This window comes from Sphaerodactylus townsendi, linkage group LG03 (genome assembly GCF_021028975.2).
Source record: "Sphaerodactylus townsendi isolate TG3544 linkage group LG03, MPM_Stown_v2.3, whole genome shotgun sequence".
NCBI classification, from domain to species: Eukaryota; Metazoa; Chordata; class Lepidosauria; order Squamata; family Sphaerodactylidae; genus Sphaerodactylus; species Sphaerodactylus townsendi.
Window position 1 is genome coordinate 159,552,335 of NC_059427.1, and position 17,033 is coordinate 159,569,367.

Here is a 17,033-nt window from a genome sequence, read left to right on the forward strand (position 1 = left end):
TGGCCAAATAGCTGTCTGTCAGCAGCTGGGGGGGTGGGACAAGAGCCTGTCACCCCCACCCTACAGCAGCAGTCTAAGTGTTTGAGCCCAGCTTGCTTAAAGGAAAGGCACAGGTTACCACAGGGGCGTCCAACTCTGGCACTTCAGAGGTTGATGGACTGCAATTCCCATAGCAATGCTAGCAGGGGCTGATGGGAATTGTAGTCCCTCAACCTCTGAAGCGCCAGAGTTGGGTTAGCACCGTGGTGGCAAACCTTTGGCACTCCAGAAGTTATAGACTACAATTCCCACCAGCCCCTGCCAGCATGGCCAATTTGCAGGGGCTGATGGGAATTGTAGTCCATAACATCTGGAGTGCCAAAGGTTCGCCACCACGGGGTTAGCACATCCTTGTCATTTGGGACAGGACGAACTGTTGCTGGTTCAAGGGGAACAGCTGGATCCTAGGGGTGAGAGCTTTTGGGAGTCGACGCCCCTTTCATCTGACACACAAAGACTTGCTCATATCAAGACAAATGTTCCACACTTGTTTAGCTTTCTGCAAATTCTTTTATTGCTCTCCAGTTTACTAATCTGCCCCCCCTGATGCCAGAGGGCTCAAATAATCTGTGCGTCCATTTTCCTGTCCCTCCTGGACGGTTTCAAATGCTCCAAATCCTGCCAGTGTATGGCAGAGTACTTCTCCTTGTCTTCTCAGCTACAGGACCACATGAACATTAATACAAACATTAACAGACCAGGTGCTCAGGAGCAGCAGCCGCAGAAGGCCCTTGCTTTCACATCCTGCACGTGAGCTCCCAAAGGCACCTGGTGGGTCACTGCGAGTAACAGAGAGCTGGACTAGATGGACTCTGGTCTGATCCAGCTGGATTGTTCTTATGTTCTTATGCTGTTTCTCAAATCAGCAGTTGATTCCAGCAGTGAAGACAGGAAGGGCTGTGGCTCAGAGGCAGCACATCTGTTCGGCATGCAGAAGGCCCCGGGTTCAATCCCCGGCACCTCCATTTAAAAGGATTAGGTAATAGGTGACATTGAAGACCTGAAACCCTGGAGAGCCACTGCCAATCAGAGAAGACAATGATAGACCCAACAGTCAAACTCAGTAGAAGAAGAGGAGTTGGATTTATATCCCCCCCTTTCTCTCCTGTAAGGAGAGTCAAAGGGACTTACAATCTCCTTTCCCTCACCCCCACAAGAAACACCCTGTGAGGTGGGTGGGGCTGAGAGAGCTCTGAAGAACTGGGACTATGGGTACCGTTGAGGTGTGGCCAAAACTTACTTAACACTGCCCACATGAAGACCCACTCGGTCTACCTACCGATCTCTTTGAACTGGCTGTAGGGGAAGGTCACACACTTAACTTATTCTTTTCATTTCCTCAGTGCCTGGGTTGGGATGCAGCTTAGCAGAGAGAAGTCTGCCCAAGGGGGCCAGCCTGGGATCTGCTACCCCTCCCACGAGGCCTTTCCTGCTTCCTCGCAATCTGTATATTTCTGCACCAAGGAGTAGAAGGCCTTCCAGACGGCTGGGTCCTGGCAGCACAGGGTGCCTCCCCCCCGCCACTCCTCTGCGTGGTTGCGGTTCATGTCCCCAACGCAGGCCCAGCCAGGTTCACTCTCGGTCGTCACGCACCACTTGGAATGGTCCACCATGGTGGAGAAGGTGGGCCCAGGCTCCTGGAAGGCCACAGTCTCCACATTGTAGACGTGGTAGGGCCCAGAACAGTTGGAGGGCAGGATCCCCCGGGATCTGTGCCAGAACTCGGTGTAGAGATTGCTCACGAGAGCCTGGGCCAACCAGCCAGAGTACAGATCTGGAAAGGGAGGGGGGGGGCAGTTATGCACTCAGGTGAAAAAAGCAGATAGAAGAAGAAGAGTTTGGATTTATATCCCCCCTTTCTCTCCTGCAGGAGACTCAAAGGGGCTGACAATCTCCTTGCCCTTCCCCCCTCGCAACAAACACCCTGTGAGGTAGGTGGGGCTGAGAGAGCTCTGAGAAGCTGTGACTAGCCCAAGGTCACCCAGCTGGCATGTGTGGGAGTGCACAGGCTAATCTGAATTCCCCAGATAAGCCTCCACAGCTCAGGCGGCAGAGCTGGGAATCAAACCCGGTTCCTCCAGATTAGATACATGAGCTCTTAACCTCCTACGCCACTGCTGCTCCTGATACCACGTGAGGGTTGTGCTATTAAGTCTCTTCAGGTCCCCCTGCCTCACGTACCATCACCGAAGTGGCCGAACTTGGCGAAGCTGACGAACTCCTTGCCCTCCAAGGACACCAGGGTGACGCTGGAGTTCCACGGCTCCTGCTGGACGTGGCACCCCTGGGAAGCGTTCAGCAGGGCAGGTAGATCTTGGGCGAAGGTGCCATCCACCCGATAATCGTACACAAGCGGATCTGTGAAGAGCAGCTGTCTCCCTGGGGCAAAGGATGGCGCAGCATGAAATACCTTGCCCACCCGGAGCGACTGGTGGGATTTTCACAGCACGAAGCCTTTGGCTAGGAAGGTTTGCACAGGTACCAGAATGGCCTTCAAAGGCAGGTGACTGTAGCTGTGCCCAATAATTGTCCTGTTGGGGATCCCAGCCTTGCTGGTGGCAGAAGAGCCCTGGCACCTACAAAGGACAGCACCCTGCCCCGGGAACATATGCAGAAAGAACAGCCAGAGGCGTAAGGCATCCCCTGAATGCTGACTCCCATTTTCCCCACAGTGGACCCTGTCCAGAGTATAGATCAGTGATGGCGAACCTTTCTGAGACCGAGTGCCCAAATTGCAACCCAAAACCCACTTATTTATCACAAAGTGCCAATGCGGTAATTTAACCTGAATACTGAGGTTTTAGTTTTAAAAAAATGGCTGGCTCCGAGGTGTGCGTTACTCAAGAGTAAGCTTGATGGTAGTTGGTGGCTTTGCTTTGAGGCAACCCTGCAACTCTTCCAATGGGTGAATCACGACCCTAGGAGGGTTTACTCAGAAGCAAGCCCCATTGCCAGCAACCAAGCTTACTCCCAGGTAAAGCATGAAATGCAATGTAGTACAGGCACATTACTAAACAGTCCTGTATGTATCTCTGGAAGAACAGTTATTGTGTACAGTTCTGGGCAACGCCATTCAGGAAGGATATTGACGAGTTGGAACGGGTCCAGAGGAGGGCAACCAAAATGGTCAAAGGTCTGGAATCCATGCCCTACGAGGAAAGACTTAGGGAGCTGGGGATGTTTGGTTTGGTGAAAAGAAGGTGAAGAGGTGACATGATAGCCATGCTGAGATATTTGAAGGGGTGTCATGTCGGTGAGGGAGCAAGTTCGTTTTCTGCTGCCTCAGCGAGTAGGACACGAAGTAATGGATTCAAGGTGCAGGAAAAGAGATTCCCCCTAAACATTAGGAAGAACGTTCTGACAGTAAGAGCTGTTGGTCAGTGGAATGCGCTACCTCGGACGGTGGTGGAGTCTCCTTTGGAGGTTTTTAAAGAGTGGCTGGCTGGCCATCTGTCAGGAGTGCTTTGATTGTGTGTTCCTGCATTGCAGGGGGCTGGACTTGATGGCCCTCGGGGCCTCTTCCAACTCTGTGATTCTAACACACTGGGCGTGTTAGATGGCAAAGTAGGGGGGATCCTACTTTGGGGCAGTCTTTTGGCCCCTTCCTTCGAAGAGCCTAGAAAGAATCGAAGTGTTCTGCATCCCACAATGACTGTTCTGCCCACATGAAGACCCACTCGGTCTACCTACCGATCTCTTTGAACTGGCTGTAGGGGAAGGTCACACACAGGAAGGATTGCCCGTTGGGCAGGGCGCTGCTCGGCCAACTGTAGTTCATCTGGAGGTCTGGAAAGTGCGGAGTGCTGTGGAGCAGCCAGAATCCCTGGGCACTGTCCAGAAAGATGACTCCTAAGGGGTGCGGGGAGAGGATCACAGGAGCAGAAAGTGAATGGAACTCACTTTCAGAGAACAAGCGGAGAAGAGCCCAGGCCTCCCGGCCCCCTTCTCTAGCCCTGTCAGTCCGAGAGTGGATTCTCCACTGGACTCCACTCCATTACTGAGAAGGGAAAAGGCATTTCAGAATGTTGCAGTGTATAAATGATAAAGGCTGAACAGAAACATTGGCTCCGTATCATTCCCTTGGTTCCAAGTCAGCGTGAAGTTCTTTTAAAAAGAACAGTTAACGTTCCCTTAGTACATAGGTGTCGTTCCCTTAACGTTAACGTTCCCTTAGTAGTTAACGTTCCCTTAGTACATAGTTAACGTTCCCTTAGTTAATGTTCCCATAGTTAACGTTCCCATAGTTAACGTTCCCTTAGTACATATTACATAACTGTAGTCCATAACATCTGGAGGGCCGCGAGTTTGACACTTGTGCCTTAGTATCTGCTTTGGGATAAGGAAACAAGGTAAGTGCAATTGAAAAGTAGCATTTATCTTGTACCTTTGAGTGGCCATGTAATGCACAACAAAGAAGAAGGAGGAGGAGGAGGAGGAGTTTGGATTTATATCCCCCCTTTCTCTCCTGCAGGAGACTCAAAGGGGCTTACAGTCTCCTTGCCCTTCCCCCCCTCACAACAAATACCCTGTGAGGTGGGTGGGGCTGAGAGAGCTCCAAGAAGCTGTGACTAGCCCAAGGTCACCCAGCTGGCGTGTGTGGGAGTGCACAGGCTAATCTGAGTTCCCCAGACTCAGGCGGCAGAGCAGAGAATCAAACCCGGTTCCTCCAGATTAGATACACGAGCTCTTAACCTCCTACGCCACTGCTGCTCCATAGGGGACTTTACCCAGGCAGGACCTCCCAGCTCACCAATCTGTCTCTTGACTTTTTTTTCCCCGTCAAGTCACAATTGACTTACGGTGACCCCTGTACGGTTTTCAAGGCAAAAAAAGCTAGTTTGCCACTGCCTGCCTCTGCGTCCCTTGGTGGTCTCCCTTCCAAATGCCAACCGGGACTGACTTTGCTCAGCTTCTGAGATCGGACAAGATGAGGGGAGTCTCTGGACTATTACCTTAGAACACGAAGTTTGTGCTAACAAAAGTCAGCCTGACAGAAAATGCCCCTTGGTCTAAGTGGCGTCCTTCACCGTGTCCCCCAGTTGACATTTTCCTCCAGGGAAGGGGAGCGCACGGCCCACCTGATGCCCTGTTGTATGTACACTCCTCTAGCATACAGTGAACCTTTTCCCCCATGTGTTCTGGGCAAACTAGGCCAGGGGCCCAGACAGCTGGCCTGTCCACTGTGAGCGCACAAACAAATAACTCTCCACAAGACATGTCAGCTGACCTCAAAACATGGCCGATGGTGTGGTGAGTCGCCTCTAACCTTTGGCATCAGGCAGAGCTGCCAGACTCCAACACGTGCTCTCTGGATGGGAGCTTACCTTTGGTGTGACCTTTGCTAGAAGAGGACTCTCTTGGTGGTGCATCGTTGTACAGGACATAGGCTGTTTCCTCCTCCTGGCAGATGGGACAAAGGGCCCATGAGAGAATTAGTCCAGGTCAGCCCCAATCCTACCTCAGCCACACTCAGCACAGCCCATACATCTTTATCATTTGCCTTCTCCACAGCTCCAGCATGGTGTAGTGGTTAAGAGTAGGTGGATTCTAATCTGGAAAACCAGGTTTGATTCCTCGCTCTTCCACCTGAGTGGCAGAAGCTTATCTGAAGAAGAAGAGTTTGGATTTATATCCCCCCCTTCTCTCCTGCAGGAGACTCAAAGGGGCTTACAATCTCCTTGCCCTTCCGCCCTCACAACAAACTCCCAGTGAGGTAGGTGGGGCTGAGAGAGCTCCGAGAAGCTGTGACTAGCCCAAGGTCACCCAGCTGGCGTGTGTGGGAGTGTACAGGCTAATCTGAATTCCCCAGATAAGCCTCCACAGCTCAGGCGGCAGAGCTGGGAATCAAACTCCAGATTAGATACACGAGCTCTTAACCTCCTACGCCAGATGTGTTTCCGCACTCCTACATTCCTGCTGGGTGACCTTGGGCTAGTTCTCTCTGAACTCTCCCAGCCCCACCTGCCTCACAAGGTGTCTGCTGTGAGGAGAGGAAAGGGAAAAAAGCTGGTAAGCCACCGTGGGTCTCCTTACAGGAGAAAGGTATAAATCCAAACTCTCCTTCTTCTTTCTCTGTCTGGATTATTCACATATTTCGTCCACAAGATGGGGCTCCCCTCTGAAGAGTCTGCCCAAACGGTTCGTGGAAAGCTGACGTAGGAGTGCCAAGGAGGCAGCGGAATGCAAACAGGCTCCAGCATTTTAAGCCACTCCTATTGAGAGATCCCCTGGCATAACTTCATGGATTGTATACTGAGCCTCCTTAACAGTCACAAAATATCTTGCCTTGACTGTGTCGTCATCCCCCCCCAACTCCATGTACACAGGAGTGCGGAGGAATGCCGTCCCTTACAAACCCCGTGGCCTCTTTTTTAAAATTAGAATGGCCTTGTCAAGAGCCAGGTTTTCAGCCCCAAAAGAATCTAGCACAGTGGTGGCGAACCTTTTTGAGACCGAGTGCCCAAATTGCAACCCAAAACCCACTTATTTATCGCAAAGTGCCAACATGGCAATTTAACCTGAATACTGGGGTTTTAGTTTAGGAAAAATGGTTGGCTCTGAGGCGTGCATTACTCGGGAGTAAGCTTGGTGGTAGAAGGTGGCTTTGCTTTGAAGCAACCATGCAACTCTTCGAACGGGTGAATCACGACCCTAGGAGGGTTTACTCAGAAGCAAGCCCCATTGCCAGCAACCAAGCTTATTCCCAGGTAAAGGATCACGCTTTAGTTCTCCCCATGAAAATCAGTGAGGTTTACCAGCGCTTAACAGGGTTACCGACACTGCTTCCCCAAAACTAGGTCTTAGGTTTAATGCTAATAATCGAGCCCAGCGGCCCAGGCCAACCTAGATGTGTGTGCGAGGGGGGGGGGGTGATTTTCCCCTGTTTGCACGTGCCCACAGAGAGGGCTCTGAGTGCCACCTCTGGCACCCGTGCCATAGGTTCACCATCACTGATCTAGCACAATGAGAGAGAATTCTGATTCCCGCTACAGTGGAGGTCTGGTTTGGCCCCCCCGAGTTGCTTTCGGAACCGGGACTGCTCCCCCCTCCCCGCCTTTGGCGCTTGCAGGGCAGTTCTACAAGACTCGCCTGCCTCCGTGGGGTTTCCGTGTACAGCTGCTGCAGTGTGCGTCCCACGGCTCCCTCTGTGGTGTTCATCAGACTCCGGCCTTCCACCCAGCCCTGTGTGTGACCATCGAGGTACATGTAGCGCATGCCTTCCGCTGGCCCGCGGTGATGAGACTCTGGCAGTTTGTAGGCAATAAACCTGTTACAGAGGGAATACCACAAGCAGACCCAGGTTTATTAGAAGTTCAGAGTATTGTCGAAGGCTTTCACGGCCAGAATCACTGGTGTTGTGGGTTTTCCAGGTTGTACGGCCGTGTCCCAGTAGCATTTTCTCCTGACGTTTCACCTGTGTCATCTTCAGAGGATTTGAAGGTAGTAAAGCAAGAGGGTTATCTATACCTGTGGAATGTCCGGGGTGGGAGAAAAAACCATTTGCATGGCTTAAAAGCGTTACGGGTGCAATTTGCAGCTTGCCAATTGCACCCTTAACACTTTTAACCCATGCAAATGGTTCTTTCTCCCACCCTGGACATTCCACAGGTATATATACTTCATTTGATTCCCAGTTCTGCCACTTGACTCCCAGCTCTGCCACTTGAGTTGTGGAGGCTTATCTGGGGAATTCAGATTAGCCTGTGCACTCCCACACACGCCAGCTGGGTGACCTTGGGCTAGTCACAGCTTCTCGGAGCTCTCTCGGCCCCACCCACCTCACAGGGTGTTTGTTGTGAGGGGGGAAGGGCAAGGAGATTGTCAGCCCCTTTGAGTCTCCTGCAGGAGAGAAAGAGGGGATATAAATCCAAACTCTTCTTCTTCATTATTGGAAGTTGTTTATCTGCCAAGAATAAGGAATTCTCCCCCTGCCCCCGCTTCGGATGGGGCAGGAATGCCACAATGCCAATATTACACGCAGGCAGGCAGATCAGCCAACAAGTTTTCAACTATCAAAGGTCTCCGGCTCTGGAGCAACTTGTGGGAGCAAAGGACAGAAGCCGGTTGGTTAAAGGGCGATAGGTTTTGTTGTGGTTCAGCACAGCAAACTGCTCCTTGCCCCTCTGAGAATGGTCAGCAAAGCCCCTTCCTCTGCTCCCAAGCCTGCTCGGCAACATACCCCACAGATGTAATCCAGGCACGGCTGGGCCATTTAAATGCCACTGAGTTCAATGGGAGAGCAAATCCTATGCACAAGAGCAGAGCCGGGCACGTGCATTTTCGGCATCCACCCCATTCATAAGTGAAGCGGGGGGGGGGGGTCTCCCCAGGCACAGACAGCTGAGCCCCCGGTGCCTACATTCCAAGACGCATTTGTGAAGCAGCTGACTTCCCTGAGAGTACGTGTGGAAGGTCTCGTTTCAAAAGCCAGCCCCTCCCCGAAAAGTGAAACCAAATGCCTTCCACTCACATGGCCGGCTGGTGTAAGGATGGCGGTTAGTTTCTGCTCCTTTAGCCTGTCCTTGGCGCATTCCTCGCTCTGGGCTTCGTGCCCGGGGTGGTTGTGGCCTTAACCTTGCTACGTTTATCTTGTGCGTTTGAAGCTTGTTTCTACTCTGTCGTGGGAATTCTGCTGGGGAGTTTGGAGGAGGGGCTGAAGGGTCCGTAAAAGCGACACCTTAAGCCCGGGAAAGTCAGAATCCGCATTCCGTGTATTGCGATCATTGAAGTTTATGAAATAAACGAACTGAACTCAGTTACTTTGTTTCGAGTCCTTTGAGGTTCCTTACAGCTGGCTTGTATTTCAAAACAGGAATGGGAGCCAGGGTCCTGATCCAGACTCAGGCCTGTGTCAATGGCAAGAGGCTGTTTTGGGGAGTATCCAGGCCATCTAGGCGTGATTCATGCAGCTCCCCAGAGAGCCACAGGAATCCTTTGGCCTGCCTACCCTTCTTAGTGAGGAGCCCGATTAAAACCTAACCCGATCCGCCAAAGAGCCTGAGAGGTGACTTCCTGGATCCATCTCTATCATTGTTGGTGGTCCAGGTCCCACCCCCAGACAACAGAGCAGCTTGACTTTACCATCCTGCGGCAGGCGCGGCTTAGCTGGCCCGATATCTCTCCCGTTCCTGAATCTGGCCACTGTGATCCCATGCCACGGTCACCTCTAGATTAGACTACTGTAACTCGCTCTACACGGGCTTACCTTTGGCCATGATCCAGAAACTGAAACTCGTACAGAATGCGGCAGCCAGACTCCTTTCCGGAGCAACAGCTTGAGGGACCCGGATTACTCCGGTCCTATCACCAACTGCACACTGGCTGCAACGGTGAGTACAGGGTCATGTTTAAAGTTTTGGTTTTGACCTTTAAAAGCCATTCGCATGACCTTGGTCCTGCATATCTAAGGGACCGAGTCTCTCTCCTATAGCCAGCCCTTCTAGGCCCCTCCGTTCATCAGAGGCCCGGACCACCTGCACTGGTAATCCCCTGGCCCCAAAGGCGATCCGGCTAGCAGCCTCTACAAAGGGCCAGGGCTTTTCAGACTCTGGCCCCCCCTACCTGGTGGAACAGGCTTCCAGGGTGAGATCAGGGCCCTGCCCAGGAGTTTACAGAAGTTTCTGCAGGGGCCTGTAAAGCTGAGACCTATTCCATGCCGGCGTTTGGCTTTCCAGCCGGGATGATATCAACAGCTTGATAAAAGCAAACATCTGGCCTCCATTGGGTTTCATAAAGGGAATAGAATAGCTAGAAGCCATCTCCTAGTTTAATATTTTTATGTATTTTATGTGTATTTTTTTAATTAACTTATATATACTTGATGATGTTTTCCAAATTTTTTTTATTTTTTTGTTGTTGAAACCGCCCCCCTGAGCCTTCGAGGGAGGCGGTGCTCTAAATACAATAAATAAATAAATAAAACCTCGCATGTTCCTGCACGCAGGAGAAACCACAGAGGGCTTGTGGGCAGAGAGGTCAAGTTCACACTCTGCAAATGGCCAATAGAACAGTTTCCATTGGAAATACTGAAGGAGGAGTCGGTGTTCCTTTCGTTGACACATTTTTCAAAAGCCACTGAAAGAACCCAAGGGTGAGAGTGCATCAGACCCATTCCCGAGATTGGCGGGCGCAGGTTGGCATCCCAACACAGCTAGGATTTAGTCGTCCTTAGGTCAGCAGCAAGGGCCATTTGGTCAGGGTCGTACCGCCTATGGGGACATGGGGTAACCAATGTCCTCGGGCGCACATAGACCTGGGCGCCGGCACAAGCTCCAGGCGGTAGATCTGGGCACAAGCTCCAGGCGGTAGATCTGGGCACCCGGGGGGGGGGGGGTTGTCAGATTTTGTCTCCAAGCTCCATTTTTTCTAGATACACCTCTGCATTTGGTACACTTGAAGACCCAAATTCGAATCCCCATTCCAGGTGGACAGGCTGTAGAGAAGTCATCTAAATAAGTAAACTTCTTGCAAGTGCTTTGGTGCTGGTTTTTCCTGTTGGTACAGTCAAAATGCTATTGGGCTTTCTCAAATCTACATGTCTTTAAGTTTCCCTTTCTTCTCTTTCCAACTTAACAAAGTTCTGTCTCGGGACCTGTGAACTGAGTGTACATTTTCAGCTCACATCACTTCCAGGAGTCTCTGGCCAGAAATGTGTACAGGAAAGAAAACAGAATGAAGAATGAAGAAGAAGAGTTTAAATTTATATCCCCCCTTTCTCTCCTGTAAGGAGACTCAAAGGGGCTTACAATCTCCTTGCCCTCCCCTCCCCCACAACAAACACCCTGTGAGGTGGGTGGGGCTGAGAGAGCTCCAAAGAACTGGGACTAGCCCAAGGTCACCCAGCTGGCATGTATTGGAGTGCACAAGCTAATCTGGTCCACCAGATAAGTCTCCACAGCTCAAGTGGCAGAGCAGGGAATCAAACCCAGTTCTCCAGATTACACTGCACCTGCTCTTAACCACCACCCCAATGTCAGGAGCCACTCCTCCAGTTTGTTCAGCCAGGGCACCCCTCTGCAGCGCACCAAGTGGGAACCTGGGGGTGGGGGGGGCTTCAAGAGAAGGGCTGTTGGGCATCATTTGCAGAGTTTCCCCAGGACAGATGTTTGGTGCCTAGCTGCTCTGGTCCGCCCTGCCTCCCAATGACCCCCTGCCACGACTGGCCGGTGGGAACGCACAAGCCTGCTTTGGACACCAAGGGGGCAAAGGCTCCCTAGGCGTTGGCAGCCTGGCATGAGAGAGATGGGGAGCTCCTCCCTGCCCATCCCAAGGACTGGAGCTGATTGACAGCCGGTTTCCGATCTCCCTGCCTGCGTGGGGGGAGGGGGAGAGGAGTCAGTTGCTGGCTGCTCCGAGGCGAGGCCAGCTCCGGGACTTAGGACGGGGAGAAGGAGGGGGGCGGGGGGTGTCTTGGAGGGCCACGCACCAGTCCACGGGCTGCCCGGAGTCGTCGTAGCAGGAAATGCCCCCCTGGGCGAGGCTGCCGGTCAGGGCCACGACCAGGAGCAGCAGCAGGCGCTGCAGGACTCGGGCAGGAAGCGGCTCCATCCCTGCAAGAAGAGCAGAAGCGGGGCTGGTTGCAGGGGCTGGGTGGGGATGTGCCCCCCCTCCCACCCACCCAGCTGACCGCCGCCTCCAGGTGTCCTCCCTGGGTGGGGCGCAGGGCTGGGCGCGCCTTACCGGCTCCGGGACCGCCGACAGCCCCTTGCGGGCCCGATTCGGGAGTCCCAGGCTGGGGAGAGGCGGCGGGGCTGCTGGCAGATGCGCCCGGTCCTACTGCGCTCCGGCTCCACTGAGCGGCCTCCGGGTAGGCAAGAGAGGGTCTGGGGGTGGGGACTCCTTGGCCCCGCCCCACATGCAGGCCCCGCCCCCATGAGCTCCCTCCTGCGTGTTCCTCTCCTGCAGGGAGCAGGCGGGGGCTCTGTGCCCTACCAAGAAAGCAGGAGTGGAGGCGCTCCACTCTGGCCGGAAGTGGAGCGGTGCGCCCTCCTGGAGTGCAGCAGCTTTCTCGGAGTCCAGTCCAGAGCGTCCACCCAGCACTCACCTGCATGGAGTAGGGGGAGTTCAGTGGGCACATCCCCCGTATTTGGTCCACCCAGAAAGAGGTTGCCTGGCTTGGTCTTCCGGTTCCTGCATGGCAGGGGGTGAGACCGGGTGGCCCTCGTGGTCTCTTCCAACTCTATGATTCTATGATTAGGCTTTGCTTCTGGGGCCTTTCTTGGGTGCCACCCCGGGGTTGGCAGCCTCTCAGGAGGTTCAGAGAGTGGCAATTAAGAACCCCCCTACTGTGGCCCGCCTGGCACCAAATATGCCCTCTTTTCAGAGCCAGGTTAAGACAGCTCTCTTTGAAGAAGCTTTAAAGATCTCCCTAGTCTTTTCAGGGCCCAACAGGTTAAATAAGGTCTCATACATTCTGGGCTATGTTTTTGTTAATTGCATTATAGGACTTTGATTGGTTTAATATTTTTTGTACTTTGAAAAAAATCATTCTTATTTATTGTTTTTCGATTGTTCTACACTTGTTGTGAACTGCCCAGGGAGCTTTGGCTAAGGGAAGCGTGGAAATGAAATGGATAATCTATATATATATATTTAATATTTAAAATACATATTAAAAGCTAACAGTGTTTTTGTTGATGACAGCATACCTCAGTAACTGCTGGGCCAATTCCTCTGAAAATTCCCAGCTACTATAGTCAGCCAGGCGAGAGTGTTTTTAGATGTTCACATACCTGAAATTTCACACCTGGCCCAGGTAAAATGCCTTTTTCCTGGCGCTCCCTGGTGAAGGACATGCAGCTCCCTGTGTGTAACTGTCACTTTTAGAATGTTCGTGCTGCTTGGAATGTTCATTCAGATGGCCAGATATGAGCAGTGAAAACAGTACATAGGCAGTAACTCCAGTGGAAGTGAAACACATACACACAAGGGAGAGGGAAGGGAGGGAAAGGGAAGGGTGGCATGCAAGGGAAGAGCGGGAGGGGGAGGGAAGTGACGGAGGGGGAGGCATGCAAGGGAAGAGAAGTGAGAGAGGGGAGAGAGTGAGGGGTGGCATGCAAGGGAGGGGAGGCAGGGGCCCCAGCATCTTGATATGACCCACCCACACTAGCGGAGAGAAAGGGAAGAGAGGGAGGGAGGGGGAGGGGTGGCATGCAAGGGAAGAGAAGTGTGGGTGGGAAGAGAGTGAGGGGCGACATGCAAGGGATGGGGGGAGGGGCCAGTCATCCTATATTCCCTGAATACTGCGGTTACAGTTAAGAAAAACAGGCACGCATTACTCAGGAGTAAGCTCGGTACAGCAACCGTGACATACTTTGAATGGCTGCATCACGCCCCTCAGAGGGTTTCCTCAGAAGCAACACCCATTGCCACCAACCAAACTTACTCCCAGGTAAAGGATCATGACCAGCCAGCCTAGATGTGTGGGAGGGGTGCCTTTCCATTCCCCCCCCCCCCCAGGAATGCGGGCACACACATCAATGACATCGCACAGTATCAGGCTGCGTGTTTGCATGAGCATGTACTGCTGGCCTCTGCAATTGATTTGCTGCTACTGTTCCTTTCCCATTTTACCACAATAAGCCACAGCAATGCGTGGGGGCCCCACTAGCAATAACTAAAATTAAAAAGTTCCAGGCTGTTGAGTTCTCCAGTATTCTTTCTTTGTTGGGGGTGGGGGGTGAGGCAGAAGAATTTTCACAGGCCCTGGTTTTGTAGCCTGCGTGTAGAACATTTTGCCGACCATTTATTAATCAGCTTAATACCCAACTTATCTCGGCTCAAACACAATAGCTCCCTCGTTCGAAATGGACCCTGAGCTTGGCTAGTATCAAGTTGCCCCTGTGGCACGCTGGCAACAAAAAGGCATTTTTTCAAACCAATCAAATGACATCTTTCTGACATTTCTTCAAAACAAAAGAAATCCACGTCAGGCATGGGACGGCCCCACAAGTAGAGGGCCCCCAGCCCCACACTTGCAGTTTCAGAGATGAGTTATTTTTCTTTGTTATTAAACTTTATTGAAGGATCATTACAACCCAGGTGCATTGAAGCTTCATGAATAGAATGGAGGAAGTTGAACCTTGGGCTGGATGTAGAGCAAGGGAGCAGAGTTGGGGCGAGAACACGGCGTGCCAGAGAAGAAGCCGTAGAGGACGTAGAAGACCACCATCAAGAAGAGGAGCAGAAAGAGAGCTTTGGCCAATGCCCAGAGCAGAAACCAAGCAGTCCGAAGGGCTGGGCCCAGGAAGCACCTGCAAAAGAGGGAGGGGACCTTTTCATCCGACGCTTCTTTCCACTTCCCACCTGGTGCTGGCCAGCCCATGACTCACGAACGTGCCCAAGAACACAAGTGCCCAGGAACAACCTGATTTTCAGGGGTCCTTCTCTGTTTCTGTCAGGGAATGCTATCTAGGTGATTGAGATACATCCCCAATACATCCCCAAGCCCAAGTAACTGCTTGAAATAACAAATTGATGCTGCTAGAAAGATATATGTAACCAGACTGCTATACGTATTTGCTGCCATCTGTGCATTCTTTCCCTGATCTCTGCTTTATGGCTTCACGCACTTTGCAGACAACTAGGCTTCCCCTGGTACCTCTATCCCATGAGAACTGTATCACATCAGTTATCCCGTAGGGCAGGAAGCCAGGTGGCTGCTATCCGCCACCGACCTTGGGGCGCCTCAGCTCCAGAGACTGTTTTTTCACAACCTCTTGGGAAAACGGGAGGGGGACTTTCAACGGGGGATAAAGAGGACTGTGAATGCCAGCTTTGTCAGAACTGGCTTTGCCAAGTATGGTGCTTCGATGCCTGTAACGGTGAGAACGGGGAGAGAGGGCAGGCACAGCCCTGACGCTCTTCAGGAAGATCCTGTCAAGCTTACAGTTCAAGGCAAGACATACTGAAATAAAGGGAGTTGGTTAGAAGACAATTCAGAAAAAGCAAAATAATACATCCTGCAACAGACCACAACCCCACTCTCTTAGACGAGTGACCTCCTGAGCTGTTTCTACCACACCACAACAATCTTGATAAAAATGTCCAGGGGAACATTTCAGTTCAGCACATTCGGCAAAACAATAGAAGTGGGGGAGCCTTCCCAGGGCAGTGTACAGTATTTCCCAAAGTGAACCACAAAAGGGAATATGCATGAACAGCCAGCTGCCGATCTTACCCATTTACAGAGTGGCCAGTGAAAGGGCTTTGTTCAGAAAAGTGACGCTGTCATGGTGGACGGTTTGCAGATATGAGGGGCCAAGGCAGTGGTGGGATCCAAAAATTTTAGTAACAGGTTCCCATGGTGGTGGGATTCAAACTGTGGCGTAGCGTCAATGGGGCTGGGCAGGGCACGATGGGGGCGTGGCTGGGCATTCTGGGGGTGGGGCATTCCTGGGCGGGGCTGTGGCAAGGACGCAGCCACTGTATAAAAGCCTGATCCTTGGGTGGGAAATCTGTAGAATGCCGCAGCGGGCGCAGGCTGCCACGCATGCCGGTGAACCTCCTGCTAGACGGCTTCAAGTTCTGCGCGCTACTGCTGAGAGGAGGGGCGTAACTAAGGCAAAGATCACGGGGCAAAATCACCCATTAGTAACCCCCTCTCAGCACACACAAATAATTAGTCACCTACTCTCGGGAACCTGTGAGAACCTGCTGGATCCCACCTGTGGGCCAAGGCCAGGAAGAGCTTTGTAGGTGGTAGTCAGGACCTTGAACTGAACTGGTAATGGATTGCTCGTCCACGGAGTGGCTGCAGCGTGGCTGCGACAGGAACCTTCCATCTGGTGCTCAACAGTAACTGGTCTGCAGGGTTCCACATCAAGTGGTACTTCTGAGTTGCTTTCAAGGATAGACCCACGTAGAGTGCATTACAGTAGTCTAGCCTCAAAGGTCAGGGATTGCACCTAGCTGATTGAGATGCATTCCAACCTCGATGTTATCTCTACAAGATATATGTAACCAGCCTGCTATATATTACCACTGTTGTAATGGGACATTCTTTCCTTTATCTTTATTTTATGGCAGTGGTTCTCAATCTGGGGGTCGAACGACCCTTTCACAGGGGTCGCCTGAGACCATCGGAAAATGGTCTTTTTATATTTTATATATACTGATTTTATGGTTGGGGGTCACCACAACATGAGGAACTGTATTAAAGGGTCATGGCATCAGGAAGGTTGAGAACCACTGTTTTATGGCTTCACATGCTGAGTAGGTTACTAGGCTTACCCCTGACACTTTTGGTCCCATAGGAAACGGGATGTTTCCGTTGTCCTCTGGGGTCAGAAGGCCAGGGGGCTGTATAGCTATTGCCGACCCTGGGGGCGCCTCAGATCTGGAATAACTCTTTCTCACATTCTTTTGGAAAATAGGAGAGGGGGATTTATTTTTATTTATTTATTTATTTATTATTTCGAATTTTTATACCGCCCTATCCCCAAGGGGCTCTGGGCGGTGTACAACAAAATTAATACAAACAAATTAGGGGCAAACCATACAAACAAAACAACAGCAGCCCATAAAAACCTCCAACATAAAAACATGCTAAATTTCATTAAAACAGCGGTCATATCATAATAAAGGCACCCGGAGAATCCTTTCCTTTAAAACCCTCCCCTAGGGAGCAGTCAGACTCCTCCATAGGAGGATAATCTTGATGGAATCGAACAGGGGCGCCATACTCAGCGGCTGGTTGCTCCAAAGGCCTGGCAGATTAATTCTGAACAAAGGGGATAGCAAAAGCCCGAACTGGCTTTAACCAGCTGGGTGCTTCATTGCCTGCCAATAAATGCTGCTGACCAACAATACCGAGTCCGTTTAGTGATTCATGGTCTAAGACCCAACATAACCATAGTAGGGTCCGAGCTAAGCTTTCATTCTGACAGGATATATTCCTGACACTGGGCTGTTTTGGAGATGTTTATGGATTTACCTCTCTACCTCAATACAACTAAAGAACAAGCTTAAGAAGAAGAGTTTGGATTTATATCCCC

General features: G+C 51.7%; 1 protein-coding gene across 2 annotated transcripts; it reads right to left on the reverse strand.

The window, feature by feature from the left end:
* Nucleotides 1–874: 874 nt before the first annotated feature.
* Nucleotides 875–12,307, reverse strand: DNASE2 (deoxyribonuclease 2, lysosomal). 2 transcript variants are annotated; one of them, XM_048491598.1, is made up of 7 exons: nucleotides 12,083–12,307; nucleotides 11,465–11,588; nucleotides 7,129–7,306; nucleotides 5,364–5,439; nucleotides 3,730–3,888; nucleotides 2,221–2,418; nucleotides 875–1,813 (listed from the first exon to the last, which is right to left on the reverse strand). In XM_048491598.1, the coding sequence occupies exons 2-7, from the start codon at nucleotides 11,584–11,586 to the stop codon at nucleotides 1,446–1,448; spliced, it is 1,101 nt and encodes a 366-aa protein (XP_048347555.1). In that variant the 5' UTR covers nucleotides 11,587–11,588; nucleotides 12,083–12,307; the 3' UTR covers nucleotides 875–1,445. The 2 variants fall into 2 exon arrangements, with proteins under 2 accessions (XP_048347555.1, XP_048347554.1); XM_048491597.1 differs by lacking the exon at nucleotides 12,083–12,307 and adding an exon at nucleotides 11,719–11,929.
* Nucleotides 12,308–17,033: the final 4,726 nt, after the last annotated feature.